This window comes from Eutrigla gurnardus (assembly GCF_963514095.1).
Source record: "Eutrigla gurnardus genome assembly, chromosome: 19".
Classification (NCBI taxonomy): domain Eukaryota; kingdom Metazoa; phylum Chordata; class Actinopteri; order Perciformes; family Triglidae; genus Eutrigla; species Eutrigla gurnardus.
This window is the reverse complement of record NC_139930.1, coordinates 14,906,902-14,921,800: the sequence shown is the minus strand read 5'-3', so window position 1 is coordinate 14,921,800 and position 14,899 is coordinate 14,906,902. Positions and strand designations below refer to the sequence as shown.

The 14,899-nt window shown below is 40.4% G+C and overlaps 4 protein-coding genes across 7 annotated transcripts; 2 read left to right on the top strand and 2 right to left on the bottom strand.

The window, feature by feature from the left end:
• Positions 1-530: 530 nt before the first annotated feature.
• Positions 531-4,337, bottom strand: rnf170 (ring finger protein 170). 4 transcript variants are annotated; one of them, XM_084035472.1, is made up of 7 exons: positions 4,238-4,337; positions 3,163-3,326; positions 2,666-2,741; positions 2,256-2,370; positions 1,862-1,935; positions 1,647-1,778; positions 531-1,332 (listed from the first exon to the last, which is right to left on the bottom strand). In XM_084035472.1, exons 2-7 carry the CDS (start codon positions 3,300-3,302, stop codon positions 1,063-1,065), a joined length of 807 nt encoding a protein of 268 aa, XP_083891598.1. In that variant the 5' UTR covers positions 3,303-3,326; positions 4,238-4,337; the 3' UTR covers positions 531-1,062. The 4 variants fall into 4 exon arrangements, with proteins under 4 accessions (XP_083891598.1, XP_083891596.1, XP_083891599.1 ...); XM_084035470.1 differs by lacking the exon at positions 4,238-4,337 and adding an exon at positions 4,095-4,235; XM_084035473.1 differs by lacking the exon at positions 4,238-4,337 and adding an exon at positions 4,064-4,085.
• A 165-nt stretch (positions 4,338-4,502) lies between these two features.
• On the top strand, positions 4,503-7,298 carry gpn3 (GPN-loop GTPase 3). Its single transcript, XM_084035469.1, has 8 exons — positions 4,503-4,720; positions 4,863-4,971; positions 5,382-5,549; positions 5,775-5,899; positions 6,032-6,147; positions 6,467-6,563; positions 6,634-6,762; positions 6,894-7,298. Exons 1-8 carry the CDS (start codon positions 4,673-4,675, stop codon positions 6,957-6,959), a joined length of 858 nt encoding a protein of 285 aa, XP_083891595.1. The 5' UTR covers positions 4,503-4,672; the 3' UTR covers positions 6,960-7,298.
• Positions 7,299-7,356: 58 nt separating this feature from the next.
• On the top strand, positions 7,357-10,514 carry arpc3 (actin related protein 2/3 complex, subunit 3). Its single transcript, XM_084034673.1, has 7 exons — positions 7,357-7,487; positions 7,851-7,950; positions 8,508-8,584; positions 9,035-9,103; positions 9,376-9,502; positions 9,974-10,068; positions 10,275-10,514. Exons 1-7 carry the CDS (start codon positions 7,482-7,484, stop codon positions 10,335-10,337), a joined length of 537 nt encoding a protein of 178 aa, XP_083890799.1. The 5' UTR covers positions 7,357-7,481; the 3' UTR covers positions 10,338-10,514.
• A 161-nt stretch (positions 10,515-10,675) lies between these two features.
• LOC311029696 (ubiquitin-conjugating enzyme E2 G1-like) lies at positions 10,676-14,324 on the bottom strand. Its single transcript, XM_084034971.1, has 6 exons — positions 14,122-14,324; positions 13,587-13,689; positions 13,379-13,476; positions 12,590-12,768; positions 12,059-12,169; positions 10,676-11,956 (listed from the first exon to the last, which is right to left on the bottom strand). The coding sequence occupies exons 1-5, from the start codon at positions 14,162-14,164 to the stop codon at positions 12,083-12,085; spliced, it is 510 nt and encodes a 169-aa protein (XP_083891097.1). The 5' UTR covers positions 14,165-14,324; the 3' UTR covers positions 10,676-11,956; positions 12,059-12,082.
• Between the last annotated feature and the right edge of the window lie 575 nt (positions 14,325-14,899).

Sequence of the window (14,899 nt, the reverse complement as noted above, 5' to 3'; positions counted from 1 at the left end):
ACTCGCAGCAACTTTAGGGGGCCAAGCAAAGCTTAACAGAACCAGAAAAGATATTTCAACAATTGTAAGATATCATCTTAGTCTACTCTCTACTAATAAACAAACCATATTATAGAATATTAGAATGAGAATGGAATGTTTAGTATGGACCAGAAGATAAAAGATAACTAAATCATATATTGCACATTATTATATTATTGTAAATATTGATCAACTTATGTAAATAAGTAGGATGCTGATGTTCCAAAAATGAATCGTAGAATCTGCAAAGCACCGTCGTGCAGCAAATTGTTAAACCCCCGCAGAACCGTTTTTATTAGAGAACTTGTTTTATTTTCTTGAATAAAAATTGAGACGTTATTATGCAACTGTCAATGTCCTTTGCATCATCGGTTCATGTGAATGCATGCATAAAGTTCATATTTCTTCAGATCTGAATAATAAATGTAAACAGTTGGAAGTGAAACAATTAAGCGATCTTCACAAAAGCATTAAAAGTTGTGTCATTATGAATATGCATAGTCACATGGTCACATTAATAAGTGCATCATCAATTTAATTGACCCAACAGGCCACCGTAGCCAACAATCTGGATGCAGACAGCATAGTTTAAATGAATATAATGAAGACACTGCCATTTATACAGTACATCCAAAATCACTTTATGTTACATAGTTGTCTCCATTATGATGATGCACATTAACCAAATAACTGCTTGGCAATGTTATCATGGAATTGGCTGCTAGCAACAATCAGTTATGGGCCCCTCAAGTACTTGAATGGACCAAAATGATTTCCCAGCCTTAGTGCAGAGTCCGATAGGGCAAATATTCAAAACATCACATCCCCACACAACCACTCATGCTGTTATTATGCATGTTTGCCTCGAGGTCATTCAATCTATAAACCATTAATTGAGAATTCTATACACAGAGTGAACATTCACACTTCATTGCTTTGCTGACCCTTCTCCAGTGATGTTGCAACATCCCAGGCTTCAAAGTAAACCTTTTGTAAAGAGACCCAGCATTATTGATCAGTTGTTCTTTTATTCAGTCATTTCTAGCCATTCAGTCTCTGTGTTACCACCTCTCTGTACATGATCGAGATGTACACAAAGAGGAGCAGGATCACAAAGAAATCGTCCATGAACCCCAGCAGGCCGAAGAGCGCCTCAGGGAGGATGTCGAGCGGCGAGGCCAGGTAGGTGATTGCTCCCACTAGGCAGAGAAGAATTCGAATTCTGAACATCCAGAAGAGGCCGCCCACGGAGAACATCTCCCTGAAGGCGTGACGAAGCAGGGTGGGCACATCTCGCAACCTGTCCATAAACTGGGAAGACGGAGAGAAAATATCAGGGGAAGTTCAAAATATACTCCACTGATCTAATTTGCATACCTGTATCTTTTACCCCAGTGGTGCCACAGATTTATAGTCTAGATAGGAATTAATGATGCTTTTGACACTCAAAAGCATAGGAACTGATGCTTGAATAACCTTTGTAACAGGACAATAGAATTGTTTGTAGTTGCATCTGACACTCGCCACCACAACAATTGTTCCTGATCCTAAATGTGTTATTCGTTGTTAATGTGAATATTATATAACCACTGCAGCCTATATAACTCAGGCTGTAGTGTACTCACAGATCTTGGCTGGCCTGAGAACCTTCGGTTGTAATCATTAATGTCAGTTAGGATCAGCTGCGGCTCGGCCACGCCATCCTGGACCCTCTGAGGAGTGGTGTGCTCGTGAAAAAGTGGGAAGAGCAACGTCACCTGGGCAAGGGGGGGGGGGGGGACAAACTTAACACATGGCAATACTGATACCAAAAATGCACAACATTTATTACAATTCTCACCATTTGTCTGCAGATGGGGCAGTTAATAGCACCCAGCCATGTGCCATACCTCCAATAGGCTATAATGCAGGAGCCTATGCAGAAAAAAAAGAGACAGCTCTTTACAACATGAACACAGCTTAAGTATAAATAAAATAACTTTCTTTCAGACATTTGCTTGATAATAACACTTTCTTTAAATTGAATCTTGCACCTGGATACTATGTTCACTCTGACTTCTGCATAGTATCCAAAGTTGAACCTTTTCAGCATATGCTAACAGAATACCGTTAAGAAAATGCACTCAAAGTATTACCAATAATTACCAACTTGCTTCACTTTTCCTTTCAGTTTCATAATGTAACGGTTTGGTTTTACTCAGTGTCCTTTAGTAGAATTTGTACAACAGACCTACCACAGAAAAGGTGTCCACAGTTGGTTTCTACAGGCAGAACAGCCTGCTGTAAACACACGGGACAAGACATGTCCGTGTAATACTGTTGCCTGGCCTCTGGCTGAGGATTTTCATCCTGACAGAAAGAGATGAAAAACATTAAAATCATAAACACAAATTAAAGTTTAATATGTGAGCAACCACACACATTTGAAATGTATCTTCTCATTGAAAAATAAACATTATACTAAATATATGAAAGATAAAACCAGTCATCAATCCTGCAAAACCATAATTTCCAACCTTCAAAGTTGAGAAACATTTGCTTTCTTTCTAGAAACATGTAGAATTTGTTCATGTTTAATTGTATGGTTTGTATGTATGCTATCCATATTTGGGCAACAAGGTTAGAGCTGTATCTGCCTGCGTACCTGCTCTGTTTGGAGCTGTTGTCGGACGGCTCGAACATGTTCTTGATTCTCTGGATGAATGTTCTGCTCCTCTTGTCTGCAAGAAGTTCAAAAGGCAGACATCTGGCATAATAATATTCCTCAAGTGATGTAACAGCACATAAAGCTAGTTACGTTTAACAGCAAAACTCTGCTTCAGAATTTGAAATACTACTTCTATCACAGAGATAGCCACGGACTGGCAAACCCGGCAATACACAGAAGATATGCAAAACTAAGCTCATCATGCAGATCACTTCAATTTGAATCATAGAACGATTCATGGTACAGTAGCAGATGTAATGTCAGTGCCAAGCAGTGTCACACAAACTGTGGAGACAAGTTCTTCTATTTGAAAGCTTTGGTGTTAAGTGTGATGTCAATACTGGCCAAATTGTACCTTATTAGGATAAACAGAATTCTATTGATCACATTTTACTTGAAAAAAAAAGAGAAGTATATTTAGATTTTGGATTTACCTGCAGAGCAGAATGAGGATGCCTGCGAGGAAGGTGATACTGAGCACCACAACACATAAGACCTGGTTGCTAACACCTTCGATGAGGGTGTCCTCATCTTGGATCAGGTAGTCCACGTCCCCACATTGTCCGTCCTCCATCACACACACTCATAGCCTACAACACTGTGAAACGAAGAGGCAATACAGAGGTTAGCATTGGACAGTAAGACAATAAAACAGTGTACATTAGTAATGTATACTGAATCATCACGTTGTCTATTACCTTAAGTAACATTTCATAAGGAATCCACTAACACTAGTACATTTCATTTTCATTTTGCACTGAACTGAAGTTACAACCACAAACGGAAGCTTGCTGTGACCAATGTACCGAACTGAATGACACCGTTATATACATCTAACAAACTAGCTAGCAGTGACAGATTATGGACGTTGGTCACAATAATACTCCAATCTGATACCAGGATATATAAAGCCGATGCTGTTGTCCTGACATTAGCAGCTAGCCCCGTCTGCCATGAGCTTACTATTCAGTTACTGTCTTCATGTTGCTACTTAAAGCGTTACTTTAGCGTTAGCGTATAGTTGCCTCATTCGCTAATAATACGGTGTGATTAATTTCCAATAATGCTAACGTTGGTAGCCAAAGTTTCGCTTTTGGTAGCGCGCCGCACGTTGGTGTAATTAGCTACAGATATTATCACACAAAGTCAAATGGCTGGTCTTAAATTCGAGCTCAACCTGGCCATTATTGCTCGTAGTTAAAGCATAACTATAGCTAACGTTACCCCGTTGCCTGGTTAACAAGTCCATGGTCTTTGGCCACTGCGAAGCTTAGCAGCTAAAGAGTCAACGTCTGCCACAAGAGCACAATCGAACAAACAGGGTCTCTACGTTACCTGCAGCGCAAGACGGGGCACGGCGACCTACCAATAAGAAGTCCTGCTTTCTGTAAAAGGCTCGACTTGTCAACTCCGTTCATTGTTTTAAGCCTCGATACATTTCCTTTCCATCGATTAAATATTTAAGAGACTCGGTGACGTCGGGGGCGAGTTCCAGCACTGTTTCCGTACCGTGGACTGCGTTTCATCAGTTTTGCTTTCTGCTGGGGTTGTTTCAGTTTGTTGCTTCCTTTTCCTCTTCTTCTTCTGCGTTTTCTTCTGCCTTCTTCTTCTTCTGCGATTATAAATGCTTCTAGGCGTGGCCTCCAACTACCCATCACTGATAGGGTAGTTTCGGCAAAGCAATGTTTTAATGCATAGAAACAGGTTGTGCATTATTCTGTTTAATACTACAGTTTTTAAAAACACAGAATGTCGTGTGTTTAGTTGTGTTTCTCACTGATCAGTAGGGGGCAGTAGAGAGCCTTACAACGTACGTGAATGTCCCTGTTAATAGCAAGAAGAAGTACCAAGACATCAGCATTAGTTTAGCTTTGACAACACAAAGCTAGCCACAGCTAGCGAATACAGGGATTTAAGTCCACCACAGCTTCGCACTGAGGCGAAATGCCTCGTTATGCACAGCTCGTGATGGGCCCGGCGGGCAGCGGTAAGGTAGGTCATCCATTACACGTGCTCAAACGCCTTGTTGTGCTACTCGGCTAAAGCGCTGTGCTAAGGCATGAGGTTGTCATGTCACCATCCATATAGCCGTTTACTCCTTTGTTTATTGTCGGAGTTTTATTTTCCATTTCAGAGTACCTACTGCTCCACCTTGGTCCAGCATTTAGGGTCCCTTCACCGCTCAGCTCAGGTGGTCAATCTGGACCCGGCAGCTGAGCACTTCGACTACCCTGTCATGGCAGGTGAATACAGCATGCTTTAAGGGAATGGAATGATTACTAATGTTTTTATTTACAAAGAGTACATTTTGCCAGAACAGAGGGGTCACAACTTTAAGAAGATATTCAAGAGTGACGTTATTACATGTTTATATATTGGGTTTGGACCACTGAGCTAGGATGGAGGGTTGTATATATTACTTATTTCACATACTGTACACCAGCATACTATGGTATAACACAGTTTAAGGTGACGACACACATTAGTACACAACACAAAAACAGTACACTACGAACTGGACAGTGAGCTTATTTAATTGTATATACAGTAGTGTTTTAATGACAAAAGTGATTACTTCTGTTATGAATCCACATGATAATAAGCAAGTGTTATTTTGTTCAACATGACGACCTTGCGGTTTCTGTGTCCGCAGACATCCGTGAGCTCATCATGGTGGACGATGTGATGGAGGACGCGTCCCTCAGATTTGGCCCCAATGGCGGCCTGGTTTTCTGCATGGAGTACTTCGCCAACAACTTTGACTGGCTGGAGGAAAGCCTGGGTCATGTCGAGGACGACTACATACTGTTTGACTGCCCAGGTAAATATCTTGGCAGAGGCATGCTGAAGCCAGCGCAAGGTGGATTTACCCACCAGTATGTGGAGTTTAATGGGCGTGAAATGGGATTATAACCATGGGAACAATTAAATATTGAACAAATTAAATATTGTATCACACCAGCGCTATAGATATGGCATTGTCCCTGTTTTGCAGCTATGTTTTTACAGCTCTAGCACAGTTTTGACACATATATTCTTTTTGCAGGTCAGATCGAACTTTACACACACCTTCCTGTCATGAGGCAGCTGGTGGAGCAGCTCCAGCAGTGGGAGTTTCGGGTGTGTGGAGTCTTTCTGGTAGACTCCCAGTTCATGGTGGAGTCTTTTAAGGTAAAAGAGTGTCTCCATTAGTTTATTTGGTTCCCTTTTGTGTCTGAAAACACTTCATCTCTCCTCTGAGGTGCACCTGTTGCAGTAATGAAAGCAAACACGAAGTCTCACATCTCCCCTCTTTAAATACAGTTCATCTCAGGGGTCATGGCTGCCCTGAGTGCCATGGTGTCATTAGAGATTCCTCAAGTCAACATCATGACAAAAATGGACCTGCTGAGTCCAAAAGCCAAGAAGGAGATTGAGAAGTAAGTGTCATATGAGTACCACAATGTTATGTGTCTTCGGTTCACATAAAACCTGCAGCAATGATTACCCTTAATGTTGATACTAGGAAACAAAAGGGCTATAGTGACCACCATAATGTCTGATGCTTTCCTTCTTAAAGAAACTGTGTGTAGGATGGTACCACAATGTTTCTACAATTGTCTAGAATGGACAGATTGTTCTCTGACATGCTTGCAAAGGGAAGGGTGAACAAAGCGGTGTTCAGTTGGATGCAATCTGCAACCTCACCACTAGATGCCCCTACAAATTATTAAAATGTTTTGCCCTGTTTTTCACTAGGTACCTGGACCCAGACATGTACTCGATGATGGAAGATAATTCTGATAACATAAGAAGCGCAAAGTTCAAGAATCTGACCAAAGCCATCTGTGGTCTGGTGAGCAAAGCCCTTATGTGAAATTGCATTTGATTTTGGATTAGAATTTTGAATTCTTCTCTTTGTCTAGATTGATGACTACAGCATGGTGAGATTCCTGCCATTTGACCGCACAGACGAGGAAGGTATTAACATAGTGCTGCAAAATATTGACTTCTCGATACAGTATGGAGAGGACCTGGAATTCAAGGAGCCAAAGGTGAAGACATAAACAAAACACATAATTTAACAATGTGGTGTAACTACAGTGCATTTTGTCATTATTCATTTTACCATGATAATATTGTGAATCATTTTTTTGTTGTAATTCCCATCCTTATGTTTCTACAGGAGGTTGATGAAGATCCTGCTAACCTAAATTATGATGAGGCCTTCCAAGACAAAGTGGACAGCTGAGGAGTAATGTGACTCCAGGAGTTCTGCAAAAAAAAAGACTTAAGTTAAAAAATAAATAATTTAAGGCAGATGAAGAACCAGGATACACAATATCAAGTCCAGATCGAGAATGCTATGTGACTGCAAGGACAAAGGGACATGTGTGGGGGAAAGATTTGACGGAAACTCATGAATATCTTGCGTCTTGTATGTTCAGAAGTGTTTTTTCCTTTGCTGTTTTGATGACTCAAGAAATGTTTGATCCCAACCTATTCATGTTTCTTTATTTCACATTTTTATTTTAAATACGTTATAAATACATTTACTAATGCTATATTTTTTTAATAAAAAAATATGCAAAAAGTTCAACCTGACTTGATGTGTGAAGTAAAGTGACGCGCCAGCGCCTCCACGTGGACGGTACGCTACATAACAAGTGGCCACTTCCTGTATAGCTAGAAGGTGGGACAGTGCGGAAGCTGGGTCCTGTGGTGCTAGCGTTTTTCTCTCGCTGAGCGGTTGGACTGGTATTTATCACTCAACATGCCGGTGAGTTAATTCTACACGATTAATGAGCAGCACGGAGGTCTATTGTGCATTTAGAGCAAACACGGAATGAATTCAAACTCTACTGGGTGACGAGGGCCTCCGAGGCGACGCTAGCTGTGATGACGGTTCTCCTTAGCTAGCTATGTTAGCATTTGCTCGCAATTTGGGGATGTTTTTACATGTCAGAAACCATCGTTTCTGCTAAACCCTCTTCGTTTAGCACCTATAAAAGACGTTGTGTGGTATCGTGATAGTGTAGTCGTTACGTCGGAGGGGAGACTAGCAGAGACCGAGCTATCTCCCAGAAATGTAACGATAGCAGGTCAAATATACGTGACAGCTACGTTTTCTCTCTTTTTAAAGGCGTATCACTCAAGCCTGATGATCCCCGAAACCAGGTTGGTGGGGAACATGGCTTTGCTTCCAATCAAAACTCAGTTCAAGGGGCCGGCCAGAGGAGACGGTAAGGCTGCAGGAACACATTACGCTATGTTTAGCTTTCAGTGGCCTTTTTTTTTTTCCTGTTACGCTGTTATTACACGTTACTCAGTTCCGGATACATGTATTGGCTCCACTTCCATATATGGTCTAAAGAGTGCGGTTCTAAATTCAACTTCTTCTTTCTTGCCTTCTTGTTGATGCTCCGTTTCCAGTTTCCAAAGTGTCGCTCTCAGACGTGATATAAATAATACAGTATTGTGTAGGTCACTCAAAGATGATGAAATGCTGATAATCCACCGACTAGTTGATCCGGTATTCAATAGTGGGTTCGTGAATTGCTGAAAGGTTTTCATCATAGCAAAATATTGCCAAAAATATGCCACTATCTGGAGTTCTTCAAAACTGGAGAATATAAACTGAGTTGTTTCTCAGCAGTATAACACAAATCAATGCAGCGTCCAAAACAGGAAACTAATTGATAAACATATTTTGACAAAATGTATTAAATATACATACCCAAATAAAGAATTATGTATTGAATTGAATCTTAGTTCTACCTTCTTTTTTCCCCCATTCCAGGCATGGAGACGGACATCGTCGACGAGGCTATCTACTACTTCAAGGCCAATGTTTTCTTTAAGAACTATGAAATCAAGGTAAGACGTTTGCTGTCACTTGTATCGGCACTTTGCATTCACACCTAAAAAGATTTTAAATAAAATTAACATTTGTGTACATACAACTTCGGTACTCTGCTGCCTGAAGATATTCAACAGAGCAAAATCGAAAAATCCAAAACTAAAGTCTCACATTTGTTTGACAGTTAGGCTACGGTACGGCTTGTTCCTGTGTCTGTTTTCTCTATTCCGTCTCACTCTGTGTGTTGAAGCAGTTGTGCATTTTGATCTTTCCACATGCCCCAGCTTGCTTCTTCCCCTTCCCCATTGGGGAACTATGCAATTTAAACTATGCAACCTTTTACTGTTCAGACCTGGCTGGATCTGTACCGATTTACTATAAGAGTCATGTTTAGACAAAATATTTACTAATGTTTTTTCATTAAAATTCCAGGTGTTTCAGCTAATAGTTTATTTTATTTTTTTCAGAATGAGGCGGACAGGACGCTGATCTATGTCACACTGTACATTTCTGAATGCCTAAAGCGGCTACAGAAGGTAAATTGCATATTTGTTATTGTGTATCTATAGTTGTGGACTTTACACAGGCTTCGTGCAAATCTTAATGAGTAGCAACAATTAAAAGGCTTGTGCTAGTCAGGATTCAGAACCAAGGACTTTAGCTTAACAAAATGAAGTGGAATGTGAATAGAATGGTTTTTTCACACACAGGGAGGAAGAATTATCTGCTTGAATGCCTATTCAAATGGCTATGACTTGAACTAGTGATCTAATATTTGCGTGTGGTTTTGTGTGGTTGCCGTTTACAGTGCAGCTCTAGGAGCCAGGGAGAGAAGGAGATGTACACTCTGGGCATCACTAACTTCCCCATTCCTGGAGAACCTGGCTTCCCTCTAAACGCTATGTATGTCAAACCTGCAAACAAGCAAGAGGACGGTAAGAACCAGCGCCACTTCCTGTTCTCCGAATTAGAGCCGGTGGCCTTGTACCCTTCTCAAATGTCATTTAATTCCAAGCCCGAAGTAATATCAAACCCAGAATAGCAGTGCTCACCAGAGCTCTGTCCGCTTACAGATCTGAGGTTGGAAGTGTCGTTTCATGCTTGTGTGGCATCTTTCAACCTTGTTGCACATTGGGACCGACTATTAAATCAACCCTAGAGACGTGTAGCTGCCGAGATGTTAATTTAACTGAATATACACAACTTCAATGCTGGCTTTTCAATTGAAATGGTCACAACTTTGTTCTTGAATATTAACACTGGCTTCTTCTTTCTGGAAAGAAAACATTAAAGGTTTAAAATGTAATTAGTCCCTAAAGTCCCTTTTGATGTAGCAGGAATAGGCAAACAGTTGATGGTGTTGGTGGCTGTGATGATGATGATATTGGCTTTGCAACCTTTTCCAGAGACTATGAGGGCGTACCTTCAGCAGATCCGCCAGGAGACCGGCTTGAGGCTATGTGATCGCGTGTTTGATCCCCAGACAGACAAACCCAGCAAGGCGAGTCCAACATCTTCAATATTATATACACAGCTTTATATACACAGTTACTTGAGGGCGTCATAGGAAATTGATCAGCATCTAGATTTGGCTGATGGAGTATTAACATTAGCACATCCACTTTATCCATGTCTTTTATATCAACATCAGTTTTAAATTTTGCCTCAATCTCTGTTCTTGACACAAGTTCTGTTGTTTTTCTCCAGTGGTGGGTGTGCTTTGTCAAAAGGCAGTTCATGAACAAAAGCCTGTCGGCTCCTGGACAGTAAACGACTCAGGATTTCTATTCTACACCTGCAAGATGGATGGAGGGTTCTTTTGGAGGGGTGGGTGGTTGGGTGGGGGTTGCTAAGAAGATTTTTATACTCCGAGTTAAAGGATATGTCTTAACTTGATCATATTGAGCTGGTGCTTAATTCAATAAAGCAATCGTGGCAATTGGGAAATGATGAAGTACTGTGTTTTGTTCGTGTTGCTGCTCACACACATTCAGGATGGAAAGTAGCTATGAAGTTAAGTTAAATCTGAAAAGTTAGATTTCAGTGACCTGTAGACACATCTGTTAATTTAAGATGAAGACGTAGAGTAGAAACATTTCACCAATCGCTCACATTTCCACAATGAGTTTTATTACTCGTTTTCACAAAGTAAAAATCACTGAGTGGGTGCCACTGCATACCAATTATTCAAATAATGTCCATACTAAGCAAACAAATACCTATTACTACCGTTTAGCTCTATCAGGTCACTTGATCAGCAGATCACGTTGTGGTTGGTATAGGCCTTTACTACAGCAAACATTTAGACTGGTCATAGTAGGAAAAGAAAAAGTTACTTATAATAATGTGGCTCCATTCTTTTTAAATGCCCCAGTAAAAAAAGTACAGTAATAGTGAGTTGACATGTACAATACTAGGACCCTGATACTGAAGCAAGTAAATGGATTTCAGCCACCATTACAGTATTTATTATTATTTACATCTGGTTATTTCCCTCTGACATATCAAAATGTCTTCTGTGGAAAAAGGCCTATTTGAAGTGCTACTGTACAATTTCAATACACCGTATCCATAGGCGATGTGGATGCATTTCCTCTGTACACATGCAGTGTTCAAAAGTGTACGTCCTTGCTCGAAAAAAAACCGCCAAACAGTTTATATTTACACAAGTAAAAAAGTGTAGCATGTTCGTTAAAATATATATTGGTGTGTTCTCTTTGGTTTGCCCACACGTTTTGCTCTGTGTTTCGAAACATGCCTTCACATGCAGTCCTTATTGAAGAGGAGTTTCCTTTGCTGGCGGTCAAAGTTAAGGCAGCGCTGGGTGATAAGTGTGCCCACCAGGGAAGAGAGAGACCCCTTTCTCTGCAGAACACTTAAGGTGAGCAGGGAAATGAGAGCCGGTGTCTGTATTTCCACCTCTTTGATGACTGCAAACACTGCAAAATTGCATATTTAATGAAATAAATGTAGACTGGATGGCTCAGTGTGGCAGGGTGAAAATAAACAAAAACCTCAACAACAGACGATATGCATCTTAAAACAGTTTCACTCTAAATAAATAGGTAAACATAAAGTTAACTAGGTTGAAGGGAAAAAAATGGTGCATTTATCAAAGGGGGATTTCAAAATCTGATGAGTATGTACACAACAGAGTATAAGGCTGTATAATTCATCATCCTGTGAGTGAAATGTTGATGTTTGTCAAGAAATAGTGTCTTGTTTAACTGATGTAGCAAACGGAAAAATAAAATTCATGGCAGCATGAATGCCATTCAGCATGTTCAGAGACTTTTCCTGCGAGTTCTTGTTTGGATGACTAGTTGAGTGCCCCGCGGTCATCTAGTCGACGTAAGTGTAACCAGTCAAATCCCCTGTGCAGTTCCAATCTGAAATTAGGTATTAATTAGTAATTTTACAAGGAATCACATCACCTAGATGAGCAAGACCAACTACTTAAATGTATTATGAATCCTGACAGTTGTACTTACTGTGTTGGCGGCTGGAGTAAGACCTTAGTCATAAGCCATCTCTTGACTCCTCCGCACGCAGCGCGCCACCTTTTTCTTAAAAACTCCTTTAGGATCATCCCGCCACTCTTTCTGCAGGACACAACATTAAACAAACACCGTCAATAATCTACTTCTTGGCCACACATTTTTGCACAAAAAGGTCCCAACACAGCTTCATTTCAAACATGAACGATTGCCCTTTTATTTTTCCAGGCAGCCCCTCAGAATAAAGATATAAAGCAAATGAACCAAAAGACTCAACTTGGCCTTGACAGGCTGTGATTTGCAATCCCCCGCCATCACTCAACCCACTTGTTTGGATTTCTATTAGAAAAGCATAACTAAACTCTGGTGACTCAGTCTTTTCACATTTTTTGTGTTCCCTTTTGTTGTTTTGAACCATTCTCCACATGGATACAGATATTAGAAATAAAAGGCTGCATATGGCTTGTCAAGATTTGAATGTTAGCCAGCTTGAGAGCGTTCTTATGAGAGACAACGGGCACTTACAGCTGCATCTACATTGGCAGGAGAGTCTCCATTGGGGTCTGCCAACATGGAGATAACACTGATCATGATGGTCTCCACTGTATGGATCGGCAGCCAGCGCTCCTCAGGCTTCTCATAGCCATACTTGTCCTCGCCAGGCTCGTGCAAAATGGAGATGCAGACGTCGCCGTTTTTTGCCACTGGTAGAAAAACAAGAACCAGAGATTTCCAGAGAAGATCAGGATACATTTAATTAAGACTCTTTTCATTGGTAGCTAATGAATGTACTCATAGCAACGAGTTGACATAACCCATAAATGTTCTATTTGTATTTCTGTATCTTGTTACTTGTTCACTCAGTTGTCAAAGTATTTTATTTTTGTATTCTGTATTTGCCCAGCATCTCATGTAAAGTGTCTTTGAGTATCTAAAAAAAATCGATATATAAGTCCCATGAATTATTATTATTGTTATTATTGTTATAACATGAATAGTAATTAGTTTTTTTGTAGTTTCTGGTGATCGAAATGGTTAAAAAGGCATTTTTCATTGCAGTTTGACCTTACATATCAAAATGCAAAATGACAATTTTCAAAAATGAAAAAAAAAAAGGCAAAAATCAGATTAACATATACATAATTGCAGATACTAATTAACAGAATCCAATTATAGACAGTTAATATACAGTTTTTTTTTGCAATGGAATATACACATTTAAGTGATTATTACAGCCATTTACAGCTATTTACATGGGCTACCCTAAAAAAATACAGATTCATTCGTTATCTTGCCTGGTAACTTAATTCTCACCATTTGGATGCCAGATTTCTGTGACGAACTTCATCTTGGGAGGCCTCAACGGATAGTCCCGGGGGAAGGTTAAGGTGCATTTGAAGAAACCTCCTTCACTGCAAATGACAAAAGGGTGACGGCGTTAATATGTCCATATGCACACTGGGGGATTATGATTGAATATGCGATGTTAAAAATAGGATCACTGGTAATTCGTTTCTCTCACAATAACGTGTCTTGAGGCCCAATGACGACCACTTCCCACTGATAGATGTCGTCATCATCTACAAGACCGGCAGAAAAGCCGTCCACTGGGTTCTTGTTGAGCTCTGAAATGTACGTTGAGGTTAGTCAGACGGGCGTTCATCGACACGGGGAGGAAGTGGATCAAATTAGCTTACGTAACGATCCTTACTCGTTTATTGACACCAATACATAAGTGAGCCTGACGAAAAGACGCCTGGTAATGGTTAGCTAGCAGCGTGAATATGAAAGCACATGTATTGGCCCGTATGTGGCGGTTTTGAAATCCCTTTAGTGGTTATTGAGCAACACCTAGCCTTAGTCATATCCTCTCCCGACAGCTGTCTGCTATATATCCGTACATGTGCGTGTCAAGGTTTCGTCACTAGACGTACATATGCGTGAAAACGTGAGCTAACAAAAAAAACGCTCAAATTACACACAGTCGTTTCCCTGACGCGACTGTAACGCATTTTAACAGTGAATTAAGCTCAAGTAGCAACAGTTAGCCAACTTACCTGCTAATTGTTTACGTAGTAACAGCGAGGACTGCTCCGTCATTTTATGGCTATAGCGTTATATTTTCAACTCCGTTATTTTGTATTAATTAACGCCAACTAACTGTCAGACTGTCAACGCGGTTAAATTAAACATTGGGCAGAGAATGTAGCTAAAGCACACCGTCCACGTTTTCTCATCTGCCTCCGTCAAGACCAATACATGAGTCAAAAACGGAAAAATGGTGAGGATCAGGTCCTGGGTTAAACGTTCCCTCGGTAAATCCTGACAGGCAGGACTTTCTTCAAGGGTTTGTACTTTTCCCAATGAGGCCCACTTATTAGTTCTGAGTTAGTGTCAACTTGGGTAGATTGCTGATATATGCGGCTGTTCATTTGGGGCAATAAGATTGATTTAGTTGCTGACATAGCCCAGGAAGTGTTGCCTGTGAGTTCAAATCCAGGGCAAATTTAACACCAAAATCCATTTGTTCTTCTTCGCGTGGCATCGCAGCAGGCTTTAACCCCATTGGTGCATTACTGCCCCAAACGGTTTGTAATGAATACTACACGTTCTCTATTTGCAGTTGCTATTTGTTTTATTCCTGGCAATGCGAAGAAGGCTTTAACAACTTTTTTAGAAAAATCATAATTAACTTAAACAGTAAACTGAATAAATCAAATTAATAAAACAATTAATTAAACAAAAATAATTTGTTAGACAATTGTTACATTGACTGCACAGGGTTCTGACCTCAACTCCATCAAGCATCTTTGGTCTGAATTTGAAAGCAAGGGA

Bases quoted from the DNA above. Each gene is read 5' to 3' on its own strand.
- rnf170 (XM_084035472.1), bottom strand. From the start codon at position 3,302: ATGGAGGACGGACAATGTGGGGACGTGGACTACCTGATCCAAGATGAG. The intron at 2,371-2,665 runs GTACGCAGGCAG...TCTTTCTGTCAG, and splicing joins AACAGCTCCAAACAGAGCAG to GATGAAAATCCTCAGCCAGA. The intron at 1,779-1,861 runs GTGAGAATTGTA...CCCCTTGCCCAG, and splicing joins GCCCCATCTGCAGACAAATG to GTGACGTTGCTCTTCCCACT.
- gpn3 (XM_084035469.1), top strand. From the start codon at position 4,673: ATGCCTCGTTATGCACAGCTCGTGATGGGCCCGGCGGGCAGCGGTAAG. The intron at 4,721-4,862 runs GTAGGTCATCCA...TTTCCATTTCAG, and splicing joins GCCCGGCGGGCAGCGGTAAG to AGTACCTACTGCTCCACCTT. The intron at 6,564-6,633 runs GTGAGCAAAGCC...CTCTTTGTCTAG, and splicing joins CCAAAGCCATCTGTGGTCTG to ATTGATGACTACAGCATGGT.
- arpc3 (XM_084034673.1), top strand. The intron at 9,104-9,375 runs GTAAATTGCATA...TGCCGTTTACAG, and splicing joins GCCTAAAGCGGCTACAGAAG to TGCAGCTCTAGGAGCCAGGG. The intron at 9,503-9,973 runs GTAAGAACCAGC...AACCTTTTCCAG, and splicing joins TGCAAACAAGCAAGAGGACG to AGACTATGAGGGCGTACCTT.
- LOC311029696 (XM_084034971.1), bottom strand. From the start codon at position 14,164: ATGACGGAGCAGTCCTCGCTGTTACTACGTAAACAATTAGCAG. The intron at 13,690-14,121 runs GTAAGTTGGCTA...CGTACATTTCAG, and splicing joins ACTACGTAAACAATTAGCAG to AGCTCAACAAGAACCCAGTG. The intron at 13,477-13,586 runs GTGAGAGAAACG...TGTCATTTGCAG, and splicing joins GGGCCTCAAGACACGTTATT to TGAAGGAGGTTTCTTCAAAT.